At 30.0% G+C, this 16,801-nt stretch overlaps 4 protein-coding genes across 4 annotated transcripts; 1 reads left to right on the top strand and 3 right to left on the bottom strand.

The window, feature by feature from the left end:
- Positions 1-969: 969 nt before the first annotated feature.
- Positions 970-1,431, bottom strand: GO595_008193 (uncharacterized protein; the record flags this gene model as incomplete). The annotated part of the gene is made up of 1 exon (XM_067921741.1): positions 970-1,431. One exon carries the CDS (start codon positions 1,429-1,431, stop codon positions 970-972), a length of 462 nt encoding a protein of 153 aa, XP_067771672.1.
- Positions 1,432-5,470: 4,039 nt separating this feature from the next.
- Positions 5,471-8,746, bottom strand: GO595_008192 (Chromatin structure-remodeling complex subunit snf21; the record flags this gene model as incomplete). The annotated part of the gene is made up of 1 exon (XM_067921740.1): positions 5,471-8,746. One exon carries the CDS (start codon positions 8,744-8,746, stop codon positions 5,471-5,473), a length of 3,276 nt encoding a protein of 1,091 aa, XP_067771671.1.
- Positions 8,747-11,901: 3,155 nt separating this feature from the next.
- On the bottom strand, positions 11,902-14,568 carry GO595_008191 (leucine-rich repeat protein; the record flags this gene model as incomplete). The annotated part of the gene is made up of 1 exon (XM_067921739.1): positions 11,902-14,568. One exon carries the CDS (start codon positions 14,566-14,568, stop codon positions 11,902-11,904), a length of 2,667 nt encoding a protein of 888 aa, XP_067771670.1.
- Positions 14,569-14,809: 241 nt separating this feature from the next.
- GO595_008190 (uncharacterized protein) lies at positions 14,810-16,294 on the top strand (the record flags this gene model as incomplete). The annotated part of the gene is made up of 1 exon (XM_067921738.1): positions 14,810-16,294. One exon carries the CDS (start codon positions 14,810-14,812, stop codon positions 16,292-16,294), a length of 1,485 nt encoding a protein of 494 aa, XP_067771669.1.
- Positions 16,295-16,801: the final 507 nt, after the last annotated feature.

The raw sequence follows: 16,801 nt of genomic DNA, 5'->3' as shown, positions 1-16,801 counted from the left end.
GGTTGTGTCTGGCATCAATGAAGTTATGTGATAACTATTTTTGTTTAGTAAAGTATTCAAATAAAATGGGCATGCAGTTTTTTTGAATAATTTTGCACCTGGTGTCGGATCGCCAGAATATTCACAACGATATCTAACAAATTGATTCGTTTTTTTGTCTTTTGCGCATGGAATAAAACCTTTATTTCTACAGAGGTCAAAGACGAAATTGTGAATATCACCTGAAGTTTTATAATATACTTCTGTTAATTTCCATTATAAAATAAACCATTCGCTGTTTCTTTTTCTTCCAATTCCTGAGGTGTTAAAGTTATGTGTTGAGAACTTTGCATTAGTGAAACAATGAGAAACAATTATAAACGGATTATACTATGATCTATTTTTTCCGAATTAGAAAATACGTTTATATAACCGTCCATATTTGATAGGAAATCAATCTATCGGTTTTTCCAATACGTTTTGTTTGCTTTTTAATCGGTGAATAGTAATTTATTGTTGTAAAAAAACGATAGGAAATTTCAAAGAAATAATTCAATTAAAGCTTTAATATAATCATTTTAACTTATCTATATAAATTTATAAATAATTTGTTTTTCATTTAGTCATAAAAAATCAAAATTTTAGTTAATACTATACCTTAATGTCGTAAGAAACCATGTCTGTATAGAGTTTTCATTAAATTTATTGAATATGGTAACAATTAAGTTCTATGTCAGAATGCAAGGAATGAATTTCTATGTAAACCAATCAAAAAGTTCTATCGGTTTACTGTAAACTATTTTTTCATACAATGATTTCATTGAGGTGTATCAAAAATTGAACTAAAAAGTGCTTATCAGATGGGAGAACAGAGGGTTCATGAAGAATACATTTAAAAAAACTTAACTCAGCCACTACTTAAAAAACATGTTGTGCAACGGTAATTTTTATGTTTGCAAATTTTTTCTTTTGGTGATCATGAAATCAAATTTAGTCCTTTGAAACGTATAAGAAACGGTTACGACCATTACCACCTGAGTTAGGTGCTCTGTATGTGAAGCGATCATTATCATTATTTTTATTCTTTGCCACATATGTGAAGCGATTGTCCCTAAAATTCCTTTGCCGTGAATAATTTGTATTTGCAGTGGGCCTAGTTTGTTCTTGCTTCTGGTTTTCGGCTGGTTTTGGCGCTTCTACTGGAGTCTCATCTTTGGCAGGCTTAGGTACTTCAGTAGATTTTGGAGTTTCCTCTCCTTTAGCATCGTCTTTAGCAACATATAAAAACCGATTTCGATCTTGGTTGGACCGAGGCGCAGAGTAGAAAAATCGATCTTTATTTGGATTTGAAACGTATACAAAACGATTATTTCTTGGCTTTCTATAGTAAGGTCTTCTTGTGTTGCCTTTTTGTTGGTTTGAGTTTTCTTGGTTTGTTACTTGTTCGGACATTTAAAAATTTATTGGCAATCTTTGGTCGTTTGTGATTGAGTCAAAAATGATCGTATATTAAGTGGCAAATTTCTCACCCAACCACATGGTTATTATCCAAAATTGTCTTGTTGCTTGAAGCGATTTTGCTATCAAATGGTCGCCAAACTAAGTGCCATACGAATTTTTCTCTTTATAATTTAAGGATTAAACTTTATCTGAAATTTTGTAGAATGATAAATATAATTTCACAATTATTATAATTATGTTTTTATAGCATAACAAAAACATTAAGGATATGTACTTTCATTGTAGTCGAGTTGTAAATTGATATTTTTCATTTGAGCTTTACGTCAATAGCACAGTATTAAATGTCTAAAAATTTGTCCTCATCGCCAAAGTTATGAATGTTATCAGGACATTTTTGGTTTATATAAAAAATGTATTAATACTTAGTCTGATCACAAAACAATAAAGAAACTTCTTTCAATATTATAAATTTAATTTGTTTTATTCAAAACAAAATAACATTATTATTTACATAAATCACTTATTGCTTTATTTAACAGCTGGTACTGAAACTATCTTTCTTAATATTTTTCAAATGGATATAAAATAACCTAATAAAAATATATAAAAAGAAAATAAATTTGAAACCATACTAAACAATAAATTTCTTTGCAATGGTAAATTATTAAAATGAAAAAACATGATTTTCACATTATTTATTTTCCAAGCATTTCTTTTGTTTTACTTTCGAATACAAAAGAACATATTCCTTTACATTCTCATATTATAACAAATAATGTACTCATAAAGTCACAAAATTTATTATATCAAAAGAAAATGAATTAAATTTACTTGATATCAACGCAGAAAAATATAAGTGTCTTTCTTCTGCACAGATTTCATATGTTAAGTATTGTTTTAATTCTTTCATTTAGTGTTTAATTATTTTTATAAAAAACGCAATTTCAATGAAAATAGTTTCATAACATTGGAAATTTAGATAATAGAAAATCATATCCAGAAGGAAACTGCTCTAATCTCAATGAGCTCTATGCTCAGTAGCATATTTCTTTTATTAATTTTAATCGAAGTTTTACACATTCCAATTCAAATACATTTTTAGCAATAAAATATTAACAGCACAAACTATTATGAATCACCACTAATATAGAAGTTAAAGGATATGTTATTTATAATATAAAATAATTTATTACATACAAACATACAATGACATTTTCTCTTTCCAAGTATTCATTTAAATGACATTATTTAAAGACTTTTTAATTTATTTAATTTGTGTTAAAAGAATCAAAATGACACAGATCTCTTAAAAATCATGAAATTGAATACTTTAAAAAACGTTTACCAACAACAAAGGTACATCATTTTAATCAACAGATTCAACTCTATCACATTCGTTCATTAAATTATTTAAAAGTGTCTTTAAAATCATTTAATTCATTATCTTTTTGTAGATGTATTTAAATATTGAAGCAAATAAATTTAGGTTAAATTGAAAAACTTCAATTCAACAACAAATTTTTTACATGTTAACCGTATGATTTTTAACTTTTGTATTGGCCGATGTGTATTTAGTTAAGGTCTTCAACTATATTAGATCTTGAAAGATGAAAACCCTGCAAATGCTGTTCATTTCGAACATAATAAAGCAATATATAACCGATACAAGACCAGGAATTCCATTTTTTTTTTTTTATAAAAATATCAAATATGAAAACGAACCAAACTAAAGAAAGGCTAACGCACATACACAATGCAGAAGTTCCAAACACTGCAATTAAGGATGAAAATTTTGATATATTTAACAATAATTCTAATTTCTTTAAAACCAGTTCATTTTCAAATTTCATGACTGGCAGTATGTGTACATCAATAATACGTCAATTCTTTTATGACAAAATAAAATTCCCATATTCATATTTTACAAATACACAAAATAAACCTTTTGCAATCAGTATCCTTATTGAGAACAATCTAACAAAACAAACTTTGAATCGATATCATGGGAATATGTCTTTGATCCAGCGTAAATTTCTTTTTTTTCCATTGATGCGAAACGATAAAACAGACCGACCATTTAAATTCAATGCTATTGTTCGTTTAACCGCCGTTTTTTCAATGATATCGGCAGTTTATGTCAATTTTTATCAGAAAAAATCGGTAACCGCACAGAAATTGTTTTTGACCAAATATGCATTGAAAACGAACGAAAAGAAAAAAGATAAAAATGTTTTAATTTTTGTTGTGTTTTTCATGAATTCTTTTCAATTATTTTATGATAATTCAACACTAACAATAATAAGTTCAAATGATTTTAATGTAATTAATCAATATAAAAACGATACAAAATTTATAATTATTGGTGAAGGAATTTATTCAATTCCAGGCATTTCATTTTCAGGATGGTCATCAGTTATTTCTGTTGATTTTGGGAAATCAGTATCAGATATTGCAGGTTCTGTTTTTTCGTCATGCTTAAGTTTAGAAATAATTATTTTTGGAGAAAATGTCACAACAATTGGTGGATCAGCATTTTCATTATGTTCATCAATCAAAAAACATTACAATTCCAAATTCAGTCACAGCAATTGGCGATTATGTATTTGGATTATGTTCTAATTTAATAATATTAACACTTGGATATGGAATTAAAGAAATTGGAAATTCAGCATTTGGTAATTGTTACAATCTTCAATGCATTTATTATTATGGAGAAACTGAACCAAGTATTGGAGAATCTGCATTTTATAATGTTACAGCAACAGTTATAACATATCCAACATATGTAGATGAAAAATTTGGGAATTTAGAAGTTGTTCAAAGTGTAGAAGGAAATTGCAATCCAATTTCAACGATTTCATTTTCAGTATCACACACATTCAGTCGAAGCGATACATATTCTGTTTCAAACACATTTTCTCTTTTTAATACATATTCAGCACCGCATACATTTATCCAAAGTAACACATTTTCAAAGTCATTTGCATTTACTGAATCACTTCAAAATGATTTAACGAAAACTTTTTCATATTTATTAACTTTTACATTATCAATTACGCATTCGTTTACTTATTATGAAATACAAACAAAAACAATTTCGTTAATTACGATTAATTCGTCATATATTTATATCGAAACGGAATTTATTTATTATGATTACACAGTTATTATTTATTCGACATATTACAATTACTATTCGAATTTCTTTACATTTATTTATAGAAATGAAATTCAGACAAATGATAACAAAACAAAAATTATCACAATAATAGTTTGCGTTATTGTTGTTGTGATTATTATAATTTCATTACTTATTGTGTTATTGATTCGAATTAAAAATCAAAAAGAAGAAATTGATGAAAATGAAATATCAGAACAACAAAGTGACAACCAAACTGCAAACACATTCACAACAGGAATATCTATATCAAACATTGAAGAGGATCCTTTTGCAGATGATTTTAAAGAAGAGAAATTCATTGAACAAATGTAATTGAGATAAATATTTAATAAAATATCGTCTATTCTAAATGAAATCATTTTTTTTTAAGTATAATATTTTTAAATTATTAAAAAATTCATTATGTTGTTTCAGTTTGTTTAGGTAATTGTTGGCGATTCTTGTAACATATTCTATAAATTTGTTTTTGATACCACACTTATTTACATAAGAAAATGCATTTTAAAATTTAAGTGCATAACAATAGCTCCACATAATTATGTATTCATGTCTTAAATTTTATGTATTTTGGAAAGCATTTTTTATGTCAAAATTTTTCTTAGAAATTAATTATGATAATTGGATATTCGGCATTACACTTGATGACTGTTCTCAATCAACTCTATCACACAATCAAATACATTTAATTTGATTTCTATAGTATTTAATAATTCATCTTTATGCTTATATATAAGAAATTGTTTTTAATGAAAAGGTATTTCATTCATTCTTTGGATTTATCAAAATGAGTTTAACCAATTAAAATAAAAACACTTCATTTTTATAAAAATTTTATTCATTTATACTTTATTAAAAATCTAATTGCGTTGCCTCTTCCGGTATTTCCTTTTTCACCTTATTTTCCATTCTTTCGCAGAACTTATTCAACTTCTTTGCGTCATTATATAGTATTGTATCGGGCAAATTATATTTCATTGCGTTACTTGCCATTAGTCTCAAGTCGTTGAGCAATGCATTTACTGATTCGTATTCACCTTTTTTCTGTTTTTTCTTTATCTGGTTAAATGTTATAGGATCTGTAATAATTTGATAATAATCGGGCAAATCCTTTTGTGATGGCAATGTATCGAAACGATTACCCAAAATCTCTTTCACTTTCTCGATCACGTTACCACATTCGGCTCTTAAATTTTGTATTTCCGCGATATGTTCTTGTGGACTTAATCCTAACTCTATATAACGCGTATATTCAGCGTCAGTAATACTATCAAGTTCAGATAACTTATTCTTACTTCGTGACTTTCGTATGTCAGGAAGTTCATCTTCTTTTGTTAATTCGGAAATTGGAATCTTCAAAAATTCGGGCAATTCTTCATACGTAATAAGACGTGGATAATCGCCGACGTTTCCTGCTTGTTCCCATTCCTTTTGGTATCTCGCGTCACGTTCGATATCCATTTGTGTGAAGATGTCATATTCTTCTGGTGTTCGTGCTATTATTTTGTTGATTTGTTCATCACTCATTATACCTGTTTGTCCACCAGTTTGATTCTTCGCTGTTACTGTTTGATATACTGCTTTTCGTTCATCCATATTACTTTCATCATCGAATTTAGCAACGCCAATAATTATATCTTCAAGTTGACGCTTTTCTCCTTGGACTTTTAATACTTTCCGTTCGACAGAATCAGAAGTGTTTAAGTTTAACACTAATACTTCTTTCTCTTGTCCAATTCGATGTACTCGTGCACTCGCTTGCATATCAGCAAATGGATTCCAATCATTATCATATATAATGACAGTATCCGCAGTTTGTAAATTTAAACCTAAGCCACCTGCTCGAGTTGATAAAAGAAATGCAAAATATTCACTTCCAGGAGCATTAAACATTTCCATATATTGTTGACGTTCTTCATTTTTAGTACTTCCATCTAAACGTAAATATTTATATTGTAAATACTTCAATAAATCTTCTAATAAGTCTAATAACTCAGTCATTTGTGAAAATATTAATACGCGGTGATGTGTATTAAAGAATTTGGGTAATATTCGATCAAGTAATTCGAATTTACCACATGAACGTATTAAGGTCGAATTTAAATAATATGTATCATAAAATAAAAATGGATGATTACATATCTTTCGACATTGCATTTGCTTATTATCCATTCGAATCACTTTCATATCTTGTCGTACCATAACTGAACTTTCTTCCATTGTTAAATACATCGAATGTTGCCATGCAGACATAGCACATATAATTGTAGCTTCTTTTTTATCTGGTAATTGATCTGCGACATCTGCTTTCATTCTTCTAAAGATAAATGGACGTAATACTGCATGTAATTGTGTAATGACTAACCATTGTTCTTCTTGTGTTAACTTAGCTGCTTCTCCTGCTTTAGCAAATGGTGCTGTAAACCAATCATCAAATTTCTTATGATCTTTAAATATATTCGGTAAGATGAAATTTAATAATGACCATAATTCACGTGGATTATTTTGTAATGGCGTACCAGTCAATAATAATCGATTTTTCCCTCGATAATTATGTGATAATGTTTGACTTAGTTTTCCTTCATGATTTTTAAGTTTATGAGCTTCATCAATAACTATATAACTATAATCTAATCGTGATAAAACAGATTTATCTTGAACTACAAATTGATATGAAGTTAAAATAGCATTAATCGTCGAGTTCCGATTAATATAATGTCGTTCAAGTTCTTTCCGTTCTTTCGGATTACCAATATATTTGATGACTTTAAATTGTGGAAACCATTGTTTAAATTCATTTTCCCAATTAGGTAATGTACCTAATGGAGCACATATTAAATGTGGTCCTGTATCATTCTTCTTTTCAAATAGCCATGCTAATAATGCTATTGTTTGAATAGTTTTCCCTAATCCCATTTCATCTGCTAATATTCCATTTAAATGTGATTGATATAATGAAACTAACCATTGAAGTCCTTTCACTTGATATTCTTTAAGTGTTCCAGTTAAATGTTCTGGTTGTACAACATCTTCCGGTAATTTTAAGTCAAAGTCATAACAATTAACTGGATGATCATTCTCGATAATAGTGGAATGTGTAAGTCGTATCTTCTCACTGAGTTCTTTCATGTAATGATCAGTTTGATCTAAGATTTGTTGGATACGTTCCCCTTTCTTTTGTTTGACTGTCTCAAGATATTTCGCATAGTCTTTCTTCTTTAATGAGTTCCATGGATCCTTCTTCTTCTTGAAGTATTGGTCGAGTGTTTTTTGCATCGATTTCTGACGCTGCGTCACCATAAGAAGCGTATTACGAAATTTGTTCGCTTGTGTTATAATTTGCTTAAGATGAGATGTCATTTGGGAACTTTCAACATTGGATGGCATGTCATATGAAGTGATGATATTAATGTGTTGGGGTGAGATATGATATGATGTTGGAGGCGTGGAATGTCGGAATAACGCTATTTCTGGTAATGTGTTACTAAGCGGATCAAGTGAATATTTGATGACATCATTTCGAAGTTCATGTTGCTGTTGAGCGGATTGGAGTTTGTTGATTTCTAAGTCGGTGATTTGGCGATATCCTGGGGATTGAAGTTTAGGTAATGAAGATCTTAATATTGCAACTCGTCGATCTGTCATGAACTTTAATGGATGTCCGTGACCTGTAAAAAACCCATTTCGAAATTGTTCGGCTGATGAAACTGTTAGCTCGGTTTTGTGATCTTGAAATAGTTCGCTCTTATGATCTGTAAGAAAAGAGAATGAAAACAAGGATGTGTTCCCTGCATTGTTATTATTAGGCGTTGGCATTGGTACAGCTGATCTTTGAATTTGAGGCGAAATTGGAATTCTGCGAATTATTGAGCGAAAAATTAAAATTTGCGCTAAAGATGTAAAATCTGTTGGTTGTATGAAATTATTTGTGACTAACGTGATATCACTTGGATCTGTTAAGTTAAGTGATGCTCTTCGACGAAAAGAATCTGAAGAAGCAAGTAGGGCTATAGCAGCTTGAAAGTCTGGTGATGACGCGTTAAAATCAGGTGAACTGCATTGTTGCTTAATCCATAAAATAAGTTGCTGTTCGTTATCATGAGACAGGACTGGTGCAATCGAGCTCATGAAAATTGAGAGAAAAACCACCTGTGTTTGGTTGTTTTCTGTATATATTCGGCCGGATAAAAAGAGAAAAAACAAAATTTTCTTAAAATAAAATAGAAGTTTACCTTTGTGTGTAACAAAAAAAGTCACTGAAATTATATGCTTTTTTTACAAAAAAAAATTAAAAAGAATTTTTTTTGGACTAATATATTAAAAAAAAACCCAGGGAAACCTATGGCTATCGTCTTGATTTCAGACATTTATTTCGTCTGACCGTTTATTTTGTGCGCAAAAATAGTAGGCGGTTACCAATATCTTCATGAAATAATGGAATTGGTAAAAATATTTTAAATAATTTTGAGTTTATTTGGTTGAAAAAGTTATTAAGACATATTCTTTATTATCAAATGTATATTTTTCATTAAGTTAAGTTGTTAACAATTTTATTAAAATAATAATCATTTTGTGATAGTATTTCTTGAAGTTTATCTCCTTCATCACTTGAAAATCTCATGTGGATTAGTTCATTATTTAAGTGTTTATGAAGTTCTTTATCATTCTTTTTAGGTTCCTTATGCTATTGCAATTAAGAAAAAAAATGCTACCAGTTTTAATTTTAGATATTTGCTTCATAACAATTATATTAAATTATTATAATATTTTGATTAGTTTCATCTTTTTTTTAAGTGCTTTTAAAAAAATTAATAAATATTCCACGCGTATCCATGTTTGGAGGAAAGATTCCTATTTTAGCACCGAAAGAGAATCACAGTGCTATCATATTTATTCACTTTTTTCATTTTACATAAACGCTCTCCTAAGTGAAACCCAATCATTAGACAGATCTACAGTTCCTGAATATGAACGGGAATCTGTTCTAATTGGGTATGGGTTGGACTTTTATATAACATTAAATTAAAAACTTTAATATCTTTTATAAATAAAATGAATTTCGTTTGTAAATTTATGCTCACACTCATATCAACAAGAAAATTATCCACATTTTTTTTTCTAATTTACTAAAAATTATGTTTTTTGAAGAAAGTGATCACTAGTTTACGATTCAATTTCCGATCGAGTAAATTATTGAATTTTTCCTCGACAACATTCAAATTTCTGTGGTGACTTTTGATTTGGCTGATGAAAAAATCACTTTTGGTCGATATGCGGAAAAAGTGTAACAATGACTTACAAAATTATGTCAGATGACACTCATGTTGCGTTCAAATTTAGTTCTCACTTTTTCTATATACAAATAATGTTTTGAATTTTTTATTAGCATGAAATCTTCTCTATAACTTCTATTTTTATTCTGGTTCATCCGCATAAAGATTCATAATTAAAATCTAAATTGAAATATATATCAAACATTGGTTCGCATGGATCAATGTAATCTGAACATGTTTCAGGTTTAATGATCTTTTTATCTATATTTGAATTCTGTTGTATATCTTTATTCCGGCTATCAGCTTTTATGTTATTTGGCATTTGAGTACTTCTTTCACTTGATGTTTGTGGTTTTGTATTATTATCATTTGTAAAAGTATATAAATCATTAAACCTACGTAGACAATTAAATCTGTTTCGAATGTTAATCGATGTTCTTCCAGGAAAAAATTGTTCCATTGCTTTCCATTTTGGTCCAAGCTCTTGATATTTAAGTTTAAGTAAAGCATCTTCATCACGTGACCATTTTCCTTTGTAGACATTTACATTTAAATGATTTTGCCATCTTTCTCTACATTGACGTGTTGATCGATTGGGCATTTCTCGAGAAACCCTGCTCCACTCACCTTCACCATATTTTTTAACAAGCATTTTCAATATTTCATCTTCTTCTGGTGTAAAATGAATCCTTTTACAATGTATATGTGACATTGGATTTGTGTCCATTTGTTTATGTGAGGTGGTGAAGAATCGGTTTGAGAAGATTTCTATGCTAATTGAATTTCTCACAAATGATTGGTAGGATAACTTTTTGAATTATTCACAAAAGTTGCATTTCAATACGAAGAACAACAAAATTGTGTGAATTGAATTTCAAGTAGAAACGGTTATGATATTTGTGTGGACGATGTGGGTTTGACTCAATTCCACCTATTGACTGCAAAATACATGAGTAAAGTAATCAAATGAAAAAAACAACTGCAAAACGTTTGACTGTAGAAAAAAGATTTTCTGTATGCTTACAAAGTGAACTATAATAGGAAACAATAATGCAATAAATAGTGATTCGATATAATTAATCGAAAAATAATAAATATAGCTCAGTTCATTTTCGATTTCAAAGCAAGAACATCAGAAGATTATTATCAATCTTGGCCATTGAACAAAAGCATGTTGATGAATGTTTTGAAAGCGATTTAGAAATTATGAAACTAGCTTTTGATGAGGAGGAACATGTTCGGAGTAAATGTTGATGGAACAGTAACAACAAAATCATCAATTAGCAATCTTAATAGTTATTGACCAAGTTAGTGATGATAAAAATGGGAAATCACGAGTTGATGTTATTAACACAACACCAGATATCGCAGTTACACGTATTGTTATGAAAAATATGGATGGAACAGGTTTTGTTGATCATCACATATTAATGGAAAATTGTTAAAATCAAACTAAAGTAAAAGAGTGATAGTCAATTTTTAACATTCATTAATTAGAAGTAACCAAAACATCTGCAAAAGTAAAATACATGAAAATGACATATAAAATATTTTACAATCAAAATCATACACATGTTCAATATATTGCAAACTATAGCAGTTAATTGGACAAGTATTCTACATCACAGAAACAATTTCCCAAAAGTCTTTGAACCACTTCTATATCTTCTTTTTATATACTTGATAACATTCATGGCACCAACTTAATTATCATTCACCAAATTCAAATGCACTTCATTCTATTACACTAAGACATACGCAAATTAATTTATACATTTTTCATTTGTTCGATTACTTCAAAGGAAAACGATATCAAACAAAACGATGAAAAGTGCCTTATTACATCAAAGTTGATGCACTAATTAAATCTTCAAACATTTCCACTCATTTGTTCAAATGGTTAAATTTTTACTGATAAGTTGTAGTGTTGTTATTGTTGTACGGCGACTCCAATCCGCCGTATGGGTTGGGCTGCATGCTTTGGTTTGCATCTGCTTGGTATGGGTTATTTTATGCATTTGGCTGCATTATTGGCTGTTTAACGCTATAGTTTTGGTAATTATACTCTTGCGGCGGTGCATTGTACACATAGTTTGGATCATCTTCTTCGAGGTAAGCGTTCTGTGCCGACATCTTTCTATTACCATCCGAGCTATTATCCATTTTATTCATACGTCTTCTCAACACAATATAAACCACGAAGAATACCATATTACCCACAACAACTATAACAGATACTACAATCACTACGATTACTCCACCTGGTATTGGGGCGCTTGGGAATGTAGTTGATTCGTTACATTCTTGGAAACCTTTAATTACATATAAGTCACCGAATCTACTTCCATTATAATCCTCATTTACGTATATATGCGTTGCTTTAATATCATCGAAAGCTTCATTTGAAACATAAGGCTCAGAATCCCCAAAGTAATATATACAATTTAATGATTCACAATCTTTGAATGCATCATTATTTATACTTTGTATGTATTTAGTTAAGTTAAGACTTACTAATGAAGTACATTTATAAAATGCATAACTATCAATAACAGTAATTGAATCCGAAAAGATAATTGTCCTTAATGAAGTACATCTTGAAAATGCAAATGAATTAGTTCTAGTTAATGAATTACCAAATGTAATGTTCTCTAAAGATTTACAACTCTCAAATGCATATTGCCCAAGATAAGTTAATTCTGTTAAAGGTGATATATATTTTAAGTTTGTACAATATTGGAAAGCATAATCTCCGATACTAATTGCAAGTCTTCTAAATGTTACTGATATTAATGAAGAGAATGATTTAAATGATTTATCGCCAATATTAATTATACCTTTACCAACTGTTAAATGTTGTAACTTATAACAACCATTAAAGATAGATGTAAAGAATTGTGTTATATTATCACCAATTGTAACATTATTTAATGAAAGACATGAACTAAAGATATAATTACCAATCGATTGTACTGTATCAGGTATTACAATTTCTGTAATATTATAACATCCTTCAAATGCATATGAATTAATCTCCGTTAAATTGTTACCAAATTTAATTGTCTTTAATGATCTACATCCGGAAAATGTATATGAGTTAATTGTTGTCAAATTATCGCCTAAAATTATATTATCTAATTTATAACAATTATAAAATGCATACTTGCCAAGATATGTTAATGATGTTAATGGTGAAATACTTGTTAAGTTATAACATCGTTCGAAAGCATATTGTTCAATTCGAATCGGAGGATTCTTAAATGTTAATGTAACTAATGATTCAAATGCTTGGAACATATAACCATCAATTGAATTAATACCTAATCCAAGTGTTAAATGTTTTAAGTTATTACATCTTGAAAAGATATACGCATAAAAATCTGTTATTCCATCACCAATTGTAACATTATTTAATGATGTACAAGAATAAAATATATATCCATAAATAGATGTAACTGAATTTGGTATTATAACTTCAAATAGACTTTGACAATATTCAAATGCATTCTGATTAATAGTTAAAAGTCCTTCAGAGAAATTAATTTTCGTTAATTTAGAACAATTAGAAAATGAATATGATCCAATTGTAGTTAAACATTCTGGAAATGTAATTGTTTCAAATCCACATTCTTTAAATGCATATTGACCTATTTTTGTAATATTTGTTGCTTTAAAGATAACACTTTCTAATTTATTGCATTTATAAAATGAATATGATCCAATTTCATTAACATTTAATCCAATGATAACTTTAGTTAAATTGAAACATGAATCAAATGAATTTGGTGAAACAGATTTAACTAAATCTGGAATCGTAATCGAAATTAAATTCGAACATTGGCAAAATGAATATGATCCTAATGTAAATAAATTGTTTCCTAAGTCAACTTCAGTTAATGAAACACATGATCGAAATGCATATTCACAAATAGTTTCTACAACTGACGGAATGTTAATTTTCGATAACTCAACACAGTTACCAAATGAATATGATCCAAATGTCTTTAATGAACTCTCATTTCCAAATGTTACTGTAGTTAATTTGATGCAAAAATTAAATGCATATGAATCAATAGCTTTAACACTATTTGGAATTGTGACTTCAAGTAATGAAGAACAATGATCAAATGATTTCTCACCAATTGCAGATGCATTACAATCAATTGAAAGATCTTTTAGAGATGTGCAATATGAAAAAAGTTGTTTTGAAATGTTTTGAACACTTTCGCCAATTTTAGCAGTAATAAGTTTATCGCATTGTGCAAAAACAGATGTTCCTAGTGATGTAACATTTCCGGGAATTACAATCTCTTTAAGTGATGTGCACGAATAAAATGCAGCATCGCCAATAGTGTTTAAGTTTTGGCCATTGATAAAGTTGATTTCTTCTAACTTAAAACAGGAATAAAAAGCATTTGAATTGATTGTCGTAAGGGAATCGCCGATTGTAACTGTTTGCAAAATCGGCCAATTTCTGAATGCAGAACTATCAATTATGCTGACGCCTTCGCCAATTGTAAGATATCGAACTGTATCTTTGTATTGCGCATAGACACTTTGGTAAATAGTGGATACGTTTGTAATGACGAGTGTTTCATCGCAATGTGCAAACAAAGGAAATATTAATCCTAATAACATTTCTAACTTTGGTTTTTCGAAAAAAACTGCTGCTGCCATTCAATTTTGAAAAGTGAATGTAACTTGCCAGACAGTTATGTAAGAAATGATCGTTCGATATTATCAAAAAGCGAAAACATTGATCACTATCTATCGGAATTTCAGAGTGATGATGGGAAACAATTCAATTTGTCTATCGTTCGACCAGCGAACGTTCGTATTTTGGGGCACCGCGAATTTCATAGCTTTACCTTCTTTGGTCAAAAGATAAGCAAAATAAACGTCCTCAAAAGAGACCCAGATGTTCTCTTTGTTCGTTGGACTTATTTTCGCTGCGAGGATTACCCAACATTTAGGAGAACCTGTTTTATCAAAGGTATGCGGCGAAAATTTATTAGTTTATACTAAAGAATCTTTCTTTTCAATGATAGATGATTCAACTGGATCCATTCAATGGCGTCAACTAATTCATCAAGTTCAAGCATTTGACGTAGTTGATGATGTAGTGATTGTTGGTTCCAAACACTATTATTATATTTTAGATAAAGAAACTGGTCTTATCTTGTATCAATATCATCATCAAGTCAGAACAGTACAAGAAATCACCAAGTCAAATAATACGGTTGCGATTCGTGGAGAAGGAATTCTTCGCATATATGATATTGAAAATCTCATTTTAAGCATTGACATTCCAGAAAATAATGAGAAAGGCTTACTTCTTACCAACACCACAGTTGTTTGTGGCTCTACCGAATATGATTTAACCACTGGTTCTAAACTTGGCTCTCGATCAATCCCTTATCAGACAGCCGATCTTCGATATTTACCCACAGTCATCGAGCGCTATTCCGAAGGTACACTTAAATGGCGTATTGATGAGCCACTTCAAGGTTCCACACTTCTTACTGCGATTTCCAAATCAAAAATTCTTCTCAAAAACGACACGCATCTTCTTGTCTATGACATTAATCAGCAACTTCTTGTTCTCTGCGAGCCATACATTGTTGAAAGCATTGACCAAACCACAGATGGCGTATACATTCGTACGTCCAAAGAAATTTTGAAGCTAAATCCGAAGACATTATATCTCAGCAAATACGACGGCCGCGTTGAAGGCGGCAGCTTCGTGAACAATACAATTCGCATTAAGAACGCTCAATTTACGTTTCCATCATATTGCACACCGAAATGTAGTTGCGCATCACCGACAATTGGAAGTTTCTTAGCCGCATCGCAATGCAACGAAATGATCTCTGTTGCGATCTTTGATAAGAACGGCAAGAACAAATACTTAGTTGAGACAGAAGGTTCCATTGGCACGTGTTGGTGCAATGATAACTCCGCGTCAATCTCATATTATAAGCCCAAGAAGAAGACTTCGTACATTAACTCGTTTTCTCTGTTAAATAATTCGCAACGCTCGTTCACTACTGAAGAACTCGTTGTAGCTGCGAATAATAACATATTAATTCTGGCCGACGGAGAAGTGATATCAATACCCGAAGCGAAGTATAACGGAGATGTGCAATTCCAACAAAGTTATACGCAACAATTTTACGAGCCCGACTTAAGAGGAGGAAGAAGAAATGGCGCATACGAAAACGCGAGAAACATCGCAAATGGATTCGGTGTGGTGGTGGTGCAGAGCAATGACATATACACACTGGATGACGAAATGGGTTTCCCGGCTTCAATGCACTTGCTGGTGGTCGGCGCGTTCTTGGTGCTGAGCTTGGGTCTGTATTTGAACTCTTTGTTCTCAAAGAAAAGTTCGTTTTGGAAATGAATAAATCCAAAAATATTATTACAAATATTCGTTTCTATTTGATTCCAAAGCGATTGTGAATTCACGTTCGGTTGGAAGATCATAAAAACGAGTCAATTTACTTAGAGCCTTTGTGTTTATCAATCAGATTTAACAAACTTTTGTGATATGATGTTGGAAACACCATCCAAATGTACTACTTATAATTGAGAAGCATTAATAAAACATAATTTTTACTACCTATAATAAATAAATGAATAAATAAATAGGTATTAAAATGTATATGAATGTATGGCATATATATTATATATTGATAAAGATATTTTCATTTTATGTTGAGTTTATAACAAATTGAATGATAGGTAACGTTGAAGTGATCTCTTAACGTATAAATATTCGTGAAAAAGTCAACACCTGCCTCAGAAATCAAACCGGAAATTATATAAGTAAATCATAACAACCAGCTCACCTCATGTTTTTTTTTATTTACTTCATTAATTACAACGTTTTTTTTTTCCTTTTTTTTCT

Source organism: Histomonas meleagridis (genome assembly GCF_020186115.1).
Source record: "Histomonas meleagridis strain 2922-C6/04-10x chromosome Unknown contig_60, whole genome shotgun sequence".
NCBI lineage: Eukaryota > Parabasalia > Tritrichomonadida > Dientamoebidae > Histomonas > Histomonas meleagridis.
This window is presented reverse-complemented; position numbering and strand designations above follow the sequence as displayed.